The following is an 18,944-nucleotide window of genomic DNA, read 5'->3' on the forward strand; positions in this document are numbered from 1 at the left end:
CATCCAAAATATACCTGCATGGGTGTAAAGGGTAGACGTAGTTTCAATCCAGAGAATACAAAGGATCAACCACAACTATCCTGTAAGAGGGTGTCCAGTGCCCTGCTGCCCCTGAATAATGTGATAGTACAAGTGAAGATGTTATGACAAATCGGTGTATTTTAGTGAAATATGATAGTAATGTACTGTATTGTTATGTGTTTCCCCTGTGTAACTTGGCCGGACATTACCAGGTGTCACTGGGTCCCTGGTCCCTGGGAATGTAGAGGGAGTGACTGAAATTCAGGGGTTAATAGGGCAAAGGAGAGTTCCCTAACACAAGAGAATATAGGGAAAGGAGCTGCCTGTTTCTGGCAGATAGGAAGTAGTGACGAGTAGAGAAAGGACCTGCAAGGTCAGATGTAGCAGAGTGGAGTTGTGTGGTGTGGAGGAGCCAGGCATAGAGAAAGAGTCAAGGAGACTACAGTGAAGTGTGAGCCCCCTTAGCTACACAGCGTAATTCCAGTAAAGCAGAGGAAAAGAGGAGAGCGTCCCTTTTTTAAGCCGGCAGCTGTAAGTAGTACAGACAAGGGGCCTGCAGGGTCACTAGCACAGCGGGACCCAGTCAGAAAGAGGTCCTCTTGTTGCTAAAGAGCCGACGCGTCAGACCAGCCATCATGCAAAATGGTTGGGTCTGGAAGGAAAGGATAAATCGCCCAACCCTCCCCTCCTTGGTGACCGTAGTTAAAAAGCCGGGTTCTGTGAGGAAAGAAATGCCTGGGAAAGATCTTGGTATAAAAACTGCCTTTAAGAAGTGGAAGGTGTGTGTTAAAAGATGTTACAGTAAAGTTGTTATAGCTTTAACCACTGGTGGACTTGTTACTGAAAGTGCGGCGTGCGATGCCGGTTGTAGAGAACAGGATCCAAAGAAGCCGGATGAATGAAACCCCAGAGGAGCAGCTTCAGGCAGGTATCACCTCCACAACCACTACCAACACCACTCTGCCCCTCATATCTGCACTGTGCCGGGGTGGGTTGAGGACTGCAACCCTTGCCCACAACTGACCCTATCTGGCACTTTACAACCCCATTAGGGGTGTTAACGTTTATCCTAAAGAAGAGCATTTCTATCATTGGGTTTCATTATCATTTTGACTATTTGGCTTCTAGAATCTTTGCATATCAAAGTAAATAGGAAACTGCAGAACAAGCCACTGTCACCTGGCCTAATGGCAGGTCTGCAGCCCTCCTCTCTCTTCTCCTGAACAATCTTCTTAGATGATTTATCACCAAATCAAAATTTAACTTTGATTGTATTTGGTCATATTTCTGCTAAGATGGAGGAAAGAACAATGCTCGGCTAGCAAAGCGAGGGGGAACTACAGAACGTAACCCTAGGAAGTGAGATACAAACATCATATTTTGGGAAAGTAAGGGTTGAGTGATTTAGAGGCAAAGCTGCCTGTAAAGTGCTCAGTCTAGATCTGCCCAATGGTCAGTCTGGAAAGGGAACATTTCAGTTGATATGTGCTGCCCGATCCATGAGCAGAACGTATTGTATGATTTCAGTCATGTTTTTTCACTCTGAAAAGCCGCAGCACTGATTCTTCCCACCCCTTCCCCTTGAGTGACAGTTCTCTCCTTGAGTGTGTATATAAGGAAAGACCTGCTCTAAAGGGAAAGATATTCTCCTTGCGGAAACTGATACACCATTCCAGCATACCAGTGGTGAGGAGACTTTAAGCCACAATGCTCCTCTGGGACATATACAAATTGTCTCGTCAGTGTCCTGTTCCTCACTGAAGAGACAATTTCCATAAGGAAAGACCTGTCACTTCAAGGAACCAGGCGTGGAGAAGCCTCCGACTAGTCTCGCATGTGACTTGTGGTCTAAGCAGCAGGTATTATCTGTCAGATTCCCCTTAAGAGGGTAGTGGCCTCGCAATTAGGAAGCTGGGAGGTAGGCTTCTAAAGTTTGATTTACAGAATAACCCTTTAATTCTGTAAAATACAAAAATTACTCATGTCACACAATGAAGCTCAAAGAAGAAATTCTTCATGTAACTTCTGGTTAGACCAAAAGACCCATAGGTTAGAGGCATGGAAACTGGATAGTGGTTGGTTATAGGGGTCATTTATATACCATGAACACATAAGGGAACTGTTTCATACATAATTTACTGATATATATTAGTGTAGACTGAGCACGTTAATAGGAATCATCCATTAATTTAAAGGGAACCAACCAGCAGGATAAAGTAAAGCCGGTGCTATACTGGTGCTAGGATGCTGAATGTAAGCATAGCTTTTGCTAAGAGATTTGATGTTTTATTTCAGAAATATGTGCAAGTAAAGTTCCAGCAATGCACTGCTATTTGATTGACAGGTGCAACAGTTGCTGGAGTATGTGGGTCGGGGCTTGCTATTCATTCCCGCTCTGCTAGCCAGGCATTCCTCCCAATTGCCTTCACACACGTTAATTCCGGTGCAGGCAGGCAGACAGACAGGGACTGGGATAGATAGCAAGACCTGATCCACATATTCCCTTCCTGTTGCACCTGTCAATCAAATAGCAGTGCATTGCTGGAATTTTACTTGTACATATTTCTGAATTAAAACATCCAATCTCAGAACAAAAGCTATGCTTACATTCAGCATCCTAGTGCCAGTGTAGCACTGGCTTTACTTTATATATGAAAATCCTGTTGGTTGGTTCCCTTTAACATTGATGGACTATCCTTAGGGTATGTCATCTATATCTGATCGGCCAGGTCGGACACCCAGCACCCCCACCAATCAGTTCTCAGCCGGAATTGCTCAGTTCCGGAGCTGCCTAGTCTTCGGATAGTGACGGTGCCTGGGTATTGCACATCTGCCTCCTATTGATTTGAATGGGAGGCGGATGTGCAGAACCCGGCTGCTATCAGTTGATGGGGTAGCTCCGGAACTGAGCATTTCTGACTGCCATCGCCATCGAGATTAGCTGATCGGCGGGGGTGTGAGATGTCGGATTCTGGCCAATCAGACATTGATGATCCATGCAAAGCTTTGGCCAACTTTTTTAATATATTTAAATAATTTATATTTACTGCCAAAATACAGAAATTATTTCTATGAATTAATCATTTATATTTTCTTACCGCAGAGTAATAATTTTTGGTTAGCTGTGCGGTGTCACAAGCCTTCAGTCCCTTTGGAGAAAGTGGTTTTTCTAGAAGAAAGGACACATTCATATTATGTATATTATGCTAAAATAAAAAATGATGATTGAACTACTGCTTGAATCTCAAGTCTAAAAGCATATTTATCTTTGTCAGGTAATTTTATTTATTAGTGTGTACTACATTTACTATTATATTTCCATTATTGGAATTGTGTGAAGCAACGATCTAATAGTCTTCTACGGCTTCCTTGTCCGGGCACGGCTGGTGGCCCTGCGTGCCAATGATGGAGAACTAATTTCTTATTAACTTGTTCCGACTCATAGAAATCCCAATAATAGATCCAGGACTATTTTTTTTTAGTAATATCCAATGCTACCTTTATACAGAAACAAAGTGGAGATTTCACTGAGAGCAGTATGCTAAAATTGTGACAGGGTAATAAAATATAAAAAAATGAAACTTTTTTTTCCTTCATTTTGTGATACCCACACAACGTTTATTTAAAAAAAAAAAAAAAAAAAAGGACTGGGCTTAGTGTAAGGTAACATATTAGAAGATGAAATCTTTGTCACCGGGTATGTAATGATGGGACAGGTGCCCCTACACTGGCCCTCTATCTGGAGTCCCTGCGCTGTCCCTTATCTCAGAGGTAGGCTTGATGGTAAACAGGTCCGAGCCACCAGCGTGATCCTAACTCCTGTCCGAGCCCTGATCTTTCTCCCCCTCTACAAAACCTTCGGGGTGGGCAGGAAAACACAAAGACAAACCCCACAAAACAACACGGACAAGGGAGAATGGAAACTTATACACGCAGCACTCACAACATACAGGAGAGGCAATATGCGTATTGGGCAACAACGAAAAAGGGGAGGAAGTAACACACAACAGGGGAATGCTTACACCACTCAGATATGCAACACGGATTGCCATATACAAGAAAATCACCAAGACAAGGATCGCTGGAGCTAAAGCTGAAGCTATCATCGGCACCTCCTGGAAGGAAGCCATGCTTTAAATAGGGAGGAGACAGCTGTACAAGGCAATTAGCAACCTGAGCTCTTAGGTCCTGCTCACCAGTCTGTAAGGAATTAACTCCTGCAGAGCTGAAGACCAGTGAACCTGAACCAGCTGACGTCCGGCTCTGGCTGAACAATCCAGAAGAAGCAGGTTGCATGTCAGACTCTGTGGTGTGAACAGTGTCTGACAACGCCATGCCAGCAGCTGAGTGCAAAGCCGAACATCGCATGACAATCTGTGGATTTTATCACCGATTTCAACCTGCTGCAATGCAGCATCAAGTATATAAAATTCTTCTCAGTACATGCTTTGGCTCATAGTGTTAGTTGTTGCCTGCTGTGATACAGGTTTGTGGTTTAATTTCCCAGAAAGTAAGTTCATATGAAAAGAAGAGAATTATTTATTTAATTAATGTAAATGTGTGAAGAGCAGGGATGCCAACCCTGCCCCGAGGAAGAGGAGCTACAGAGGAATGAAGATGCCGGTGAGACAACATCGCACTGTACGGAAAGAGTGAGTGGGAGTCGGGACAAAGCCCTGATATGCCTGGACAGCAGGACTGTTCCCTTAAATTCAGAATTCGCTGAATCTGGGACGGTTAGGAGCCAAGCCCTATAGTATCTGGGTTGACTTTATAGACTTCTCCATCAATAAATCGCATACAGTTGCATGTCTCCGCAGTTGGATCTCCACCGATCAACTGTGTTGTGGATAAGACATAACTTCTTTATGACCTTCAGACCTCTAGCATCCGGTTGGTCATTATTTGGTTTGGGACATATCTCCCCAAACACATTGTGTGACAATTTGTTGCAGATGGTGACAAAACCCACAACTTAGATGGCTGCAGTACACATCATATACCCATCAATACATTGAAAATTGTGGACCCAACTGAAGTAAAAATACATTTCTGTAAAGCGATTGGCAACCCTGCCGAAAAAGCATCAAGATTTCTGGATTTAACATGTCTAATCTTGTTTTTCTCCAGAAGAAAATTAGAGTCAGGTTGTTGCTTGGGAGTCAACCCAATCATACATATTTATTTATGGAGGTCTTGGCAACCATGGATAACCTGTGACGGTGAACCCTTATGCTTACCATTAGGCTTGCATTCTTTCACATAGTTACTGGGGAACCAGCCCACTTTGCCATTTAATGTTCCTTCCCACCAGCCACCGTCAACTACTTTGGTGACATGGATAGTGTCACCTTTACAAAAGGACAATTCATCTTCATTTTGTTGCTTGAAATTAAACTTTGCTTTCACAATTAACTGAACGTTGCCATTTCCTGTCATGTCCTGATGTAAAACGATAAGAAAAAAAAAAAGATGAGAAATAAATATAGTCCGAATTTACAGAAAAGGACAAAAGAAATTATTACAGTTCAATGCATCAATGTCAGGTTATCTTAATGGGGTATTCCCATCTCCAAAATCCTATCCCAATATATAGTAGGTGTAATAATATTAATTATTAATAATAATAATAATAGCAAATACCTCCAATTAAAAAAGTAATATAGTTCTCCTGATTAGCTATGTCACTTACCTTATGTGCAGGGCATTACAGTAACTTAAGTATCCAAGGTTACAGCCATGCATATAGGGACAGTTAGTTGGTAGTGGATGTAGCTATAGATACCTAAGCTACAATACTCTGCACCTGAGGTAAGTGATATAGCTTATCAGAACTATACTACATTTCTAATTGGAGGTATTTGCTAATATCATTATTATTACACTTACTACATATTGGGATAGGATCTTGGAGATGGGAATATCCTTTAATAACTAGTGCCCTCCAATTATGTAAGTCTAATGCTACACCGATTCAGCCCTATGCAGATCATTCCAATCTCATTTTCATTCCATTAAAATATCTCCTTTGCCAATGTATAGTCTACTATGATTTAGATCCCTATTTTCATGAAAAAAAAAAAAAACAGCTTATTTTGTTAATGCGGCAAGGAAAGAACAAGCCAGAGACTCCTGCTTCAATGCCCACGCATGCTAAGGGGGCCGACTAGCCAAGGGAACTAACACCCTTGTGACTAGTCCCTGGCCTCATTAGCATATCATAAAGGATCTTTAGAAATACTTTTTCTAAAGATCCCTTTATCTATGGTACTAGATTCAGGGACAGTTAGGCAGGGATTAGCAATATGCACCTGGAACTGCTCGTGGTTCTGGGTGCATATTGCACCTGACAGGTTCCCTTTAACAAAAGTTAATAAAATAAGTTATATGTACCCCAAAAAGTTGGCAATGAAAATAAGAACTCATCTTGTAAAAGTTAAGATCTTATTTGGCTGCGTAAATGGAAATGTAATAAAAAGGTTTAATTTTTGGAATGTGATAATGAAAAAAAAAAAAATTAAATAAGAAAATGAGGTTGCCCTTAAGGAATTAAAATGTCATACCATAGGTTTGGATTGCCTCCGTAGTACTCGTGTTGAACTATCCACTCCCTGCGTGTTTATCTGGGAGGATGCTGTGAAACTATGCGAATGTGAAGATGTTCGAGAACATGGCCTCTTCAATGTCTCTTCTGTCAAGCACAAAAATGGGAATATTATTACATAAAATCAAGAATAATGGACAATAACCAAAGCATAAGAAAAAAAAAATAAAAGCATATGAGCAGAAAACAATATACGTATAGCAGATTATATTTATATACAGTAAAGCCTGTTTCAGACATTAGTGATTTTTCTGATAGGCAAAAAAAAGTCCAATTTTCATCAGTGTTTTCAATCACATTTTGATCAGTATTTGGTCAGAGTTTCCATTTTTGCCATAGGTATTTTAACAGTGATTTTCTCATAAATAAATACATTGCAAAACGTCTCCTACACAAGACAGGGTTAATCATGTATAAAATGAATTGATGACAATGTGCAGGGTCTGATTTTTTTTTCAGGGACCCATAGACTTCTTTTTAGTCATTTTATCTTTGATTCAGATCAAAACCTCACGTCTCCGTAAAAAAAAGAATAAAAAGGAAAGGACATGTGAACAGCCCATAAATTATAAAGGATGTAATATCCATTAAAAACCATGGCTATCAAACATGCGTGAAAAAAGGATGTCTGAATAAGGCCTAATTTAGATACTACAAACAGATTACGTATTTTTTCTATTATTATAATATAAGTATATTTAATACAGAAAATACTTCCTCCAGGAAGAAAAAGCCAGATGGCTACAGGATCATACTGCATAGAGTTTGCTTGTAGTCTATAATTAGTGATGAGTGAGGACTACCATGGTTGGGTACTTGGTACTCATAATGGTCAGAAGATTTTCTGGAAAAATGCTTGAATAACCCATTGACTTCCATTTTACTCGGGTACTTGAGTAGCGCCAGTCCGACCATCCAATTGCTAGTGCTACCATGTAAAACTCACTACCACCACCAGCGCTTGCATGTGCCGTTGAGCCTCCTCCATCAACAACAGTTGTGGCACCATCTAATCCCCCGAAAGAAGCAGATCTGCCCCTGAAGATTTTGTGACCAAACATCATCTCTACTCTTTATTACCGACACCACCACCATCTTCTGTTGATAAAATCATCTCCTCATCACCTCATTCTTAACCAAGAATCTGCAAAAACACTAGTGCATTCCCTCATATTCTCTCACCATGACTACTGCTGTGTGGCCTCCCGACTAACATTCTTTCACCCCTTCAATCTATCCTAAACTATGCTGCCCGACTAACCCACCTGTCCCCCCGCTACTCCCCAGCCTCTCCTCTCTGTCAATCCCTTCACTGGCTTCCTGTTGCTCAAACTCTCCAGTTTAAAACATTAACTATGACATACAAAGCCATCCACAACCTGTCTCATCCATACATCTGTGACCTAGTTTCCCGGTACTTACCTCCACACAACCTCTGATCCTCACAAGATCTCCTTCTCACCTCTCTTCTTATCTCCTCTTTAGACAATCGCATACAAGATTTCTCCCGTGCCTCCCCCATACTCTGTAATGCTCTACTCCAGGACATCAGACTCTCACCTACCGTGGAAACCTTCAAAAGGAACCTGAAGACCCACCTCTTACGACAAGCCTACAACCTGCAGTAAGGCTACTTTCACACATCAGTTTTTTGCCATCAGGTTCAATCCGGAAAAAAACGGGTAAAACGGATCCAGTACCGCATCCGTTTTTTCCCCATAGACTTGCATTGTTACCGGATTGTACCGGATGGCTTTGCGTTGCATCCGTTTTTTTCCGGATGCGGCAAAATTAGTTAATGCGGCGGCCGGAGGCAACGTAGCTTGCAACGTTTTTTTGTCCGGCAAAAAAAACGCATCGCGCCGGATCCGGCGCGATACGGCGTGTTTTACAATAGAAGCCTATGGACGCCGGATCCGGCGTAATGCGGTAAAAAACGGATGCGGCCGCCGGATCCGTTTTTCTAAACTGAGTATGCTCCAATGTAATTAACAAAACGGATCCAGCCAAAAAACGGACGAAAAGGATGCAAAAACGGATGCAAACCGTATCCACCGGATCCGTTTTTTAACGGATCCGGCATAACGGATCCGTTAAAAAAACGGATCCGGTGGATACGGTTTTCACTTTTTTTTCAGGATCCGTTGGATCAGGAAAAAAAAGGACTGTGCCTGAATACAGAAAACTGATGTGTGAAAGTAGCCTTACTCTCAGTCCACTATACTGCTGCATGACCCTCACCTACTGTACCCTCACCCATCCCCTGTAAACTGTGAGCCCTCTCATCTCCTGTACCAGTCTGCCTAGTATTGCTCATGAATATTGTTTTTTATTATGCATACCTCTTTTCACATGTAAAGCGCCATGGAATAAATGCTGCTATAATAATAAACAATAATAATAGTAGTAATCTGGGACCCAGGTCTTGTCCACCATACATTTTCCATGGTATCAAGATGGTAAATATAAGATTACCCAAATCAATCACCAAATACCTAAGCCCCGACGCGTGTTTCAATACCATAATATACTCTACATGACATGATCATGATTTGATATAGTGCGAATTACATTCCTAATCTTTCTACCCTGCACTATTCAGTATGGAAAGATTGGAATATTTATGCACTTCCACTTTTAAATTTCCCCTACATATTTTAGGCTGTTTAAGGTTTATCCAAAATGATTCATTTAGGTATTTTTGTACTTGTTTATGGATTTATCTTTTTATATTGTATATTGGATCATCATTTTTAGCACTGTCATTTTTTTTATATACTTTCTTTTCTATTTCCTTTTATTGTGCTCACTATTTCTCTGGTAATTGTGAATATATTAAAATATGACCTATGATAGCTGCATTTTTAAAACTATTCATTTTGCTCTTTTTCTAAGTGTGTTTTTTTTTCTAGTAGGATATATTTTAATGTTTACACACACCAAAATTGGTATTTTGTGTAACTTGGTATTTCGTACAAGTTACTTGTAAAGAGGCAAAACTATGTTCTTATCATAAGTATCTATGCCTCTTAATGCATTCCATGATTTTATTTGCCTTGGCAGCAGCTGCCTGGCTCTAGTTATTTTTTGAAGAAAGCAGTCTCTGCTTTGTACTCTCTTGGAGCAGATGCTGTGGGCCACTCCTTGGAATTGAAATTGTGCTGAAAGGTTCACTCCTCCATCGAGAGTAGCAATTACAGTCAGTGACTTTACACGACTTTCAAGGCCCATAGAGTGAATGTAATGAAGTACCGCAAGCAGCCAGGTGTTTATTGGCGACACTTCGGAACCTCCTCCACATCCTCCTCAATGAACATTTCCCTGTCCCCAAAAGCAAAAGGACACAACATATCAAAAGTCACACTGGTTGGGTCCTCGACAACGACAATTGGGTAACTCAATAAGCAACATTGCCAGACACATCATGGCTGTCATGTATTTGTGCAAAGTAACATCTTCAATTTCAAGATATACAGTATACAGTGGAACCTCGGTTTACGAGTAACTTGGTGTGCGAGTATATCGCTATACGAGCAAAGCTTGCTGTAAATGTGTAATTTGATTTACGAGCAAGCTTTGCTGTACGAGCAAAATACTGCACACACTTCCGGTTCCGTACGCACACACACAGACAAACACGCGCATATTATGCTCACATATTCTCCATTCCCTCGCCAGCCTCATACCTGGTTCTTGTAGTCCACCGGTATGTGGATCCGGTAACCAGCGCGACGGTACAGGAGCTGGCGCTCTACTTCCCAACGACAGCTCCTGTACCGCTGACCAATCAAAGCCACTGACATCAGCGCCCTGGCCAATCAGAGGCAAACGGCTCATGCCTCTGACGTCAGCGCGCTGGCCAATCACAGAGGCAAGCGGGTCATGTCAATGACGAAAGCCGCTGAAGGCCTGACAGCGGCAGCCCTTGCATCGGCCGCCATGGTTACCGGTGGACTGCAAGAACCAGGCCATCGAGGGAATGGAGGATTATGGTGAGCATAATGTGCGAGTGTGTGCGTGTGTTTGTGCATGTGTGTAATGGCACAATAGGGGACCAGGATGGGACATGCTACAAGTTGTGGAACGGATTGTCTGCATTCCAATGATTTCCTGTGGGAAATCTTGCTTTGCTAGACGAGTAAATTAGTTTACGAGCACACTCCTAGAATGGATTGTTCTCATAAACCAAGGTTCCACTGTAAATGGAAAAAAAAAGTTCAAACTAAAATGTATGTGCTTTCATGACTACAATTTTTCTTTACCATTATCTTAATTTTTAACAAAAATGAGTATCCTGTGGCAATCAACTGGTGTGAATGTTCAAGGCAGAACCATGCACAAGATTGGTGCCAGAGCTGAGTGCAAAATAAACACATATGGGCAATCATACAAAACTACAGTTTTCTTTACCATCAATTTCATTTTTTGGTAGAAATTTGTATTTTATGTGCATTGATGGGGTGAATTCCACCAGCAGGACCATGTACTAGGTACAAAAAGCAAAACTTTTTGCAAAGACAAACTTCATGGGTTATTCGATTACATCGTTGGACAAGGTAATCAAACCAGTAACTGAACCTGAACCCTGCAGTTTATTATTAAATACATCATGTCCATATTTACGCACATTTAAAATGTGATAAAGCTTTTTATAATCAGCAATAGGGTACCGCTATGGGGACAATGTTTGCCCCAGGGTAGGTTAATTTGAAGTTTGGTAAATGGGAAGATGAAAATATCTTTCCAGGAGCAGACTTCATGCAAACCTGGTCCTGTGGCAGTGTTTTATAGATGATATCATTTTTATATGGGATAGGGATAATAATACACTAGCATTGTTTTTAGGGGGAATTAATAAAAATATATTTTATTTATAGTTCACACCCACTATTCGCTCAAGGGAGGTTAATTTTCTAGATTTGACTACTTTTATTGGTAATAAAGACATATTGTACTGTAGGTACTAAGTCTTTTTTAAACCCACAGACAGTAATAGTTTTATCTCTATACATTAGTTGTCATTTATCCAAATGGTTCTTTAATGTTCCTAAAGGACAGTTCACCAGACTGAGGAGGAATTGTAGTATGGTACAGGATTTTGACAAGGAGGCTGATAACCTTATATTAAAGTTTATTAATAAAGGGTATGATAAAGAGAGGATAATACAAAATAAGAAGGCTATTAATGGAAAAAGCAAGAGAATCCTTATTAAAGGCTAAGGGACTTTAGGAGGATAAAAAAGGAAATCCCCATTACTACTCAGTATAATTCCTAGGTGGGATTATTTGAAAAAAATTGTGGGTAAATATTGTGATACCCCGTAGGAAGATAAAGACTTAAAAAAGGCTTAGCAAAATATTCGCTCAACTCTACCTGCAGCTCATTGTTACTATGTATATTCTTCTATGTAGTTTACACACTTCTAGCTACCACAAATAACAACATCTCTATTGCTGATGGTGTTAAAGGCAATGAACAATATCAAATTCCTTGAAGATGCGTTATTGTTTTTTTTTTTCAATTGGTATTATTTTGAGGATGATTGTTTTTGTTTAGTATGTGTCTTTTCAGATTGTGATCTTATTCTCATTTCAGTAAAACCCTCCTACTTTGTATTGTTTCTGTACATGTTGTCTTCTAGAAGTGTGATGGATATTATAACTGTAAATAAAGGAACTAATAATGCATTCTCCTGAGCTAAGCTGAGCCAAGGGTAAAAGATGATCTTGATCTTGTAACGTAGCTCTGTTCATGATAACATGACAACACTTATAAGGGTTTCCACAGACAGGCTTTGCCTTAAGGCCACGTCTCGCTAGCGACATCGCTGCTGAGACACGTTTTTTGTGACACAACAGCGATCTTGCTAGCGATGTTGCTGTGTGTGACATCCAGCAACGACCTGGCCCCTGCTGTGAGGTTGCTGATCGTTATACACTGCTCTGGTTCATTTTTTGCTCGTTGCTCTCCCGTTGTGAAGCACACATCGCTGTGTTTGACAGCGGGAGCCAACGATCTGAATGTGCAGGGAGCAGGGAGCCGGCTTCTGGCAGCCTGTGGTAAGCTGGTAACCGAGGTAAATATCGGGTATCCAAGCAAGGCACTTTGCTTAGTAACCCGATGTGTACCATGATTACGTGTGCAGGGAGCCAGCTTCTGGCAGCTGCGGACGCTGGTAACCAAGATACATACCGGGTATCCAAGCAAAGCACTTTGCTTGGTAACCCAATGTGTACCATGGTTACGAAGCACAGCATCGTTACACAGGTCGCTGGTGGCTGATCTCTCATCGCTGTGGAGATCTGCCTAATTGATAGCTCACCAGCGACCATGTAGCGACACTCCAGCGATCCCTGCCAGGTCAGATCGCTGGTTGCATCGCTTAGTATGACGGTACCCTTAGCCTCTTTGTCTAGCAGATCTCAGAGGTGCGAGGTTCTTCACCCTTTAACCCTTGTACAAGGATGTGAACTTACACAGGGGTCTGAGTGCATGGAAGGACTGATAGCTGGTGAAACAAGCTGACAGAGGCTGGGCATAAAGCTGGGTCAGTCCCAGGAGGTCAAGGTCAGGAACAAAATTATGCAGTAGAAGAGTCAATGTACAAACCAATGTCCAAACCAGAAAATAAACTAGCTAAGCTGGGGCAGAGAAACAGGAGTGAACCAGGGTAAGTAGAACTTATAACTGGAAACGGAAGGGAACTAGGGCTTTATTTTAATGAGAAACGCTCACAGAATTGAGTTAATAAGAAAACTATTTTTACTCTATTACTTGAATAGAGCATTACCTTTTAAATAGACATGAGATCTGTTACCTCTTACCTTCAGTAGCTCTGTTGACAGCAATAAGTGTGTTCAATATCTTAGAAAAGTTTTCACCAGTGTAAAGGTCATGAGCCTCAAATAGCTGTGGGGAAAGCACAATCCCAATTTATCAGTTTTCCATTCCAAGATGTTATTTTAAAACTAAGCAGATATAAGTTTCTCCATATTCAAATCCTTAAATAGCCGAAATCCAGGTTTCTAGAGTGATCCATCAATATTAATCTACGCGACATGCCACTTACATGTCTTAGAACTTAAGATATTTCAGATATTTGCCTAAAGACATTCCAGGTAATCGTCTGTAATCTGTCAAGTGTCCTTGGTGTACATCGAATTTATGTATCCTCCACAGAGAAGCAGTGACATGGTGCCAAGGGTAAAACATTTTACTCTCAACGAGGGGGGATGTGCCATCTCTGGACCCATCAGATCACAGTTGGAACCGTGCAGGGCATGTTTGGCCGAAGACAGGACATTCAGCTGCCAAGTGAGAAGCCAAAAATAGATATTGGAAAAAAACAGGTTACAGTAGCAAAGTAGATCTAGGTAATTCTTCTGGAATGCTTTCCCATGATCGTAAAAACTTAGAAGCCTACATGGAAGCGAGCCATAATACACCCTTTTCTTATGCATACATAATTAATTTATTTAATAGATACTAATATACAGAGAAGGATACATTTATCTGTACGCAGAGAATTCTATAGGCACTTAATGAACCTTTCATTTTCTATGAAGAATGTGGATTTTCCTTTTTGTACTTTTTCTGCCACGCTGCATGGAACACCAAATTCTAGAGGAATATGTGGAGGCAGCAAATAGGATGACTAGGTTTCTAAAAATATATTCATAGGGACTCCCTATGCCATTGCACAAAGATAGGGCTTCATACACGTTAAAGACAGCCAAAATCGTCCATACTGGTGGGATCGACTGACCAGTTCATCTCTGTGGGGCCTCCACACGCTGCCCCAGACAAATGATGTGGGCAGAGATAGTGGTAAGGCAGTTTGAATTTAACAACCTGACCCTTTTGTTCTCCAGGAGAAAAATCCGCTTACCAGAACTGTGTCTGTGGCATTCTCTCCCATCAAAATGCTCAACCAACACAAGCATATGTTTGTCTGTCGGAAACTAAGAGAGATAGATGACGGCTGACAGTTATCACAGCTTTATGGTCAGCAAGACACCATCTCTCCGCAGTCGGCTCTAGGTCCTCATGCCCCAAATAATATCAGGACACTTTTGTTAAGTATAAATTCGAGAGTTTGGATTTCAATCGTACCCCAATTGGAAAAAAATTGGGTTACAAAAGAACTTTATGTAGGGAAAGGGCTAGGATAATGCATCTTGGCAGGCGGTTCTCCAGGATAAGTAACCAATGTTTTATTCATGTATAACATTCCAAAATAAAGCATTTTGGGGTATGATTCTTGAATAAGCGTTTGGTTTATAATCTTTGTGTAATTCACATATTTTATCTGATATATCTATCTATCTATCTAATTATATATATATATATATATATATATATATATATATATATATATATATATATATATATATATATATATATCTATATCTATATCTATCTATCTATCTATCTATATATATATATATATATATATATATACATATACACACACACACAGAGTGCAGACCAAAGGTTTGGACACACCTCCTCATTCAAAGAGTTTTCTTTATTTTCATGACTCTGAAAATTGTAGATTCACATTGAAGGCATCAACACTATAAATTAACACATGTGGAATGAAAAAGTGTGAAACAACTGAAAATATGTCTTATATTCTAGGCTCTTCAAAGTAGCCACCTTTTGCTTTGATTACTGCTTTGCACACTCTTGGCATTCTCTTGATGAGCTTCAAGAGGTAGTCACCGAAAATGGTTCTCACTTCACAGGTGTGTCCTTTCAGGTTTAATAAGTGGAATTTTTTGCCTTATAAATGAGGTTAGGACCATCAGTTGTGTTGTGCACAAGTCTGGTGGATACACAGCTGATAGTCCTACTGAATAGACTGTCAAAATTTGAGAAGAAGAAAAAAGCAGCTAAGTAAAGAAAAACGAGTGGCCATCATTACTTTAAGAAATGAAGGTCAGTCAGTTCGAAAAATTGGGAAAACTTTGAAAGTGTCCCCAAGTGCAGCGGCAAAAACCATCAAACGCTACAAAGAAACTGGCTCACATGAGGACCGCCCCAGGAAAGGAAGACCAAGAGTCACCTCTGCTGCGGAGGATAAGTTTATCCGAGTCACCAGCCTCATAAATTGCAGGTTAACAGCAGCTCAGATTAGAGACCAGGTCAATGACACATAGAGTTCTAGCAGCAGACACATCTCTAGAATAACTGTTAAGAGGAGACTGTGCAGCAGGCCTTCATGGTAAAATAGCTGCTAGGAAACCACTGCTAAGGACAGGCAACAAGCAGAAGAGACTTGTTTGGGCTAAAGAACACAAGGAATGGACATTAGACCAGTGGAAATCTGTGCTTTGGTCTGATGAGTCCAAATTTGATATCTTTGGATCCAACCACCGTGTCTTTGTGCGACGCAGAAAAGGTGAATGGATGGACTCTACATGCCTGGTTCCCACCGTGAAGCATGGAAGAGGAGGTGTGATGGTGTGGGGGTGCTTTGCTGGTGACACTGTTGGGGATTTATTCAAAATTGAAGGCATACTGAACCAGCATGGCTACCACAGCATCTTGCAGCGGCATGCTATTCCATCCAGTTTGCGTTTAGTTGGACCATCATTTATTTTTCAACAGGACAATGACCCCAAACACACCTCCAGGCTGTGTTAGGGCTATTTGACTAAGAAGGAGAGTGATGGGGTGCTACGCCAGATGACCTGAACCCAATTGAGATGGTTTGGGGTGAGCTGGACCGTAGAGTGAAGGCAAAAGGGCCAACAAGTGCTAAGCATCTCTGGGAACTCCTTCAAGACTGTTGGAAGTCCATTTCCGGTACCTCTTGAAGCTCAATCAAGAGAATGCCAAGACTGTGCAAAGCAGTAATCAAAGCAATAAGGTGGCTACTTTGAAGAACCTAGATTATAAGACATATTTTCAGTTGTTTCACACTTTTTTGTTAAGTATTTCATTCCATATGTGTTAATTCAGAGTTTTGATGCCTTCAATATGAATCTACAATTTTCAGAGTCATGAAAATAAAGAAAAAAGTCTTTGAATGAGAAGGTGTGTCCAAACCTTTGGTCTGTACTGTATATTTATTTAGCTGATTTTAGTGTAAGTAGAGATTATGCTTTGCCCTTTGATCCTGAATTTTGATCTGGGTTTTTAGTCTTCCATGAAATCAATTTTGGTTATTCTCCTCGTGAGATACTATTCAAAGACACACTGTCTGTCATTGCTTTTTATAGTTCAGAGTTTCTTTTACCGCTACATGATTCATTTCTTATGGATTATTAGTAAATATTGGGCCCAACAAACCAAAACCTTTACGCCATACTGGCATAAAAAGCTCAGAGAAGTTGGATAATTTTGGCATAATTGGAGGCTACACTAAAATGATGACTTTTTGTGTTCTCACACCATTTTATCCCAGCTTCAACAAAGTGGGGTGGGATGAAGCATGGCGATTACCGCTAGTCAAATTCATGAAAAGTGGCGGCATTCGCTACACAAATCTTCTTCCAGCAGGGATTGGAATAGGCTTTATGATGAGGTGCACAAAGAGGTGTATGATATTTGTCCGATGCATGAAGGGGCATACACAGGGTGGCCAACTTAACTTCATAATTTTTCTGGATAGCTTATAAAATAAATCCCCGACAGACGTGATTTATTATTTAATTTATTATTCCAAGGTCTGAAATAAATATTAATTGTAAGTGATCCATGTCTACAGCCCATAATTCTGATATGAAGACATCAGCTGCATTCACTGTAAACTGATGAAGTCCTTAATAATCTCGATAAGGTTCTTAGGCTTTAAAAAAAAAACAAAACAAAAAAAAAAAAAACCTCTCAGAGACGTTAAGTTATTTTTCCGGACGGGGCAAAAAAGTGCTCTATTTTCACGGACTGCCCTGGAATTTCTGGATGGTTGCCAGCCCAGGGCATATGCCTCTTCATAAAATCAGGAGCGTCTGACTCCAGCACATCTCCTCCGCATGCCCAGCCTTGATGATTCGGGGCCTTATATTTCCTTTTGTCTTCAGGAGCACACAGTTCTCAGCCTCTTGGCTTCCTGCATGCCAGGCAGCAGTGCCGTCCTCATCAATGATAGTTCTAGGCCAGCAGAATGGTGCAGCCGCTGGTCTGTACACTCATGTGCTCAAGGAGAAGGAGCGTCTGACTCCAGAGTAGTCCCTCATCAAGACCAGAATGAACAACACCGGTCTTGATAATTCTTGGCCTTTGACTATAGCCCATTACCTGACAGCCTAGAACATTTCATTCACTATAGATTATTTTTACGCCATAGCAATTAGCAAATAAGGAACGTGCTTTGAGTTTCTTTTGATGTTTCTGGGATTTTTTACAGTTTATTGGACTTCACACCAGTTTTTATCTCTTAAAAATGATGAAAAGAAACAAACTGGTGACAAATATATATATATATATATATATATATATATATATATATATATATATATAAAATATATAAAAAAGGATAGAATATTTCTCCCTAACATGCCAGAACTGGAGGGAATCAGCCAGACAGAATATACAGCCATTCCATATCATATACATTCCTCTGACAAGCCACAACAGCTTGTCATCTGGAACTGATAAAAACAAGAGAGGCATTTTTTGGCAGTATTTGCATTTCCAATTTTAGATTTGTATGTATATAGCAATTGGTCAGAGAAGACACGGAGCTATAGGGGACATGAATCGGGCCTGGGACTAGCAGAATAGGGTAGAAAGCGAATACTTAAAGGGAGTTCTGATACACATCCATAGCTGTTAGATCTGGAGGAAATTGTTCACCGACATGTGAAGTACGGCCAGGCAGAAAGCAGTATAAGCGCTGCACGTGCGCATGATACAAGGCAAATGTGTCAAATTTCATCAGAATGGTGGGGTCATCAATCAAGGCCAAGAAGGGATTAGGTGGGCTTATTCAGAAGATCTGGAGGACATTGTCTCGCCAACAGGTGACGTATGACCAAGCAGACAGCAGTATAAGCACTGCGCATGTGCAAGATACAAGGCAAATGTGTCAGATTTCATCAGAATGGTGAGGCCATCAATCAAGGCCAAGAGGAAGGGATTAGGTGGGCTTATTGAGAAGATCTGGAGGACATTGTCTCACCAACATGTAAAGTACGGCCAGGCAGACAGCAGCATAAGCGCTGCACGTGCGCAAGATACAAGGCAAATGTGTCAAATTTCATCAGAATGGTGCGGCCATCAATCAAGGCTAAGAAGAAGGGATTAGGTGGGTTTATTGAGGAGAGCTGGAGCACTTGTCAGATTGTATTGTAGAGAAGATGAATTTGTGCA

General features: G+C 40.8%; 1 protein-coding gene across 3 annotated transcripts in view; it reads right to left on the reverse strand.

Moving 5' to 3' along the window:
- ARHGEF6 (Rac/Cdc42 guanine nucleotide exchange factor 6) overlaps positions 1 to 18,944 on the reverse strand; it is a 210,417-nt gene that overhangs the window by 138,513 nt on the left and 52,960 nt on the right. For all 3 annotated transcript variants that reach the window (XM_075323761.1, XM_075323760.1, XM_075323762.1), the window contains exons 3-6: positions 13,451 to 13,535; positions 6,585 to 6,712; positions 5,262 to 5,463; positions 3,120 to 3,190 (exon numbers count right to left, since the gene is read on the reverse strand). In XM_075323761.1, coding sequence (XP_075179876.1) covers positions 3,120 to 3,190; positions 5,262 to 5,463; positions 6,585 to 6,712; positions 13,451 to 13,535 — 486 coding nt within the window. The remainder of the gene's footprint in view (positions 1 to 3,119; positions 3,191 to 5,261; positions 5,464 to 6,584; positions 6,713 to 13,450; positions 13,536 to 18,944) is intronic.

Source organism: Anomaloglossus baeobatrachus, chromosome 9 (genome assembly GCF_048569485.1).
Source record: "Anomaloglossus baeobatrachus isolate aAnoBae1 chromosome 9, aAnoBae1.hap1, whole genome shotgun sequence".
NCBI classification, from domain to species: Eukaryota; Metazoa; Chordata; class Amphibia; order Anura; family Aromobatidae; genus Anomaloglossus; species Anomaloglossus baeobatrachus.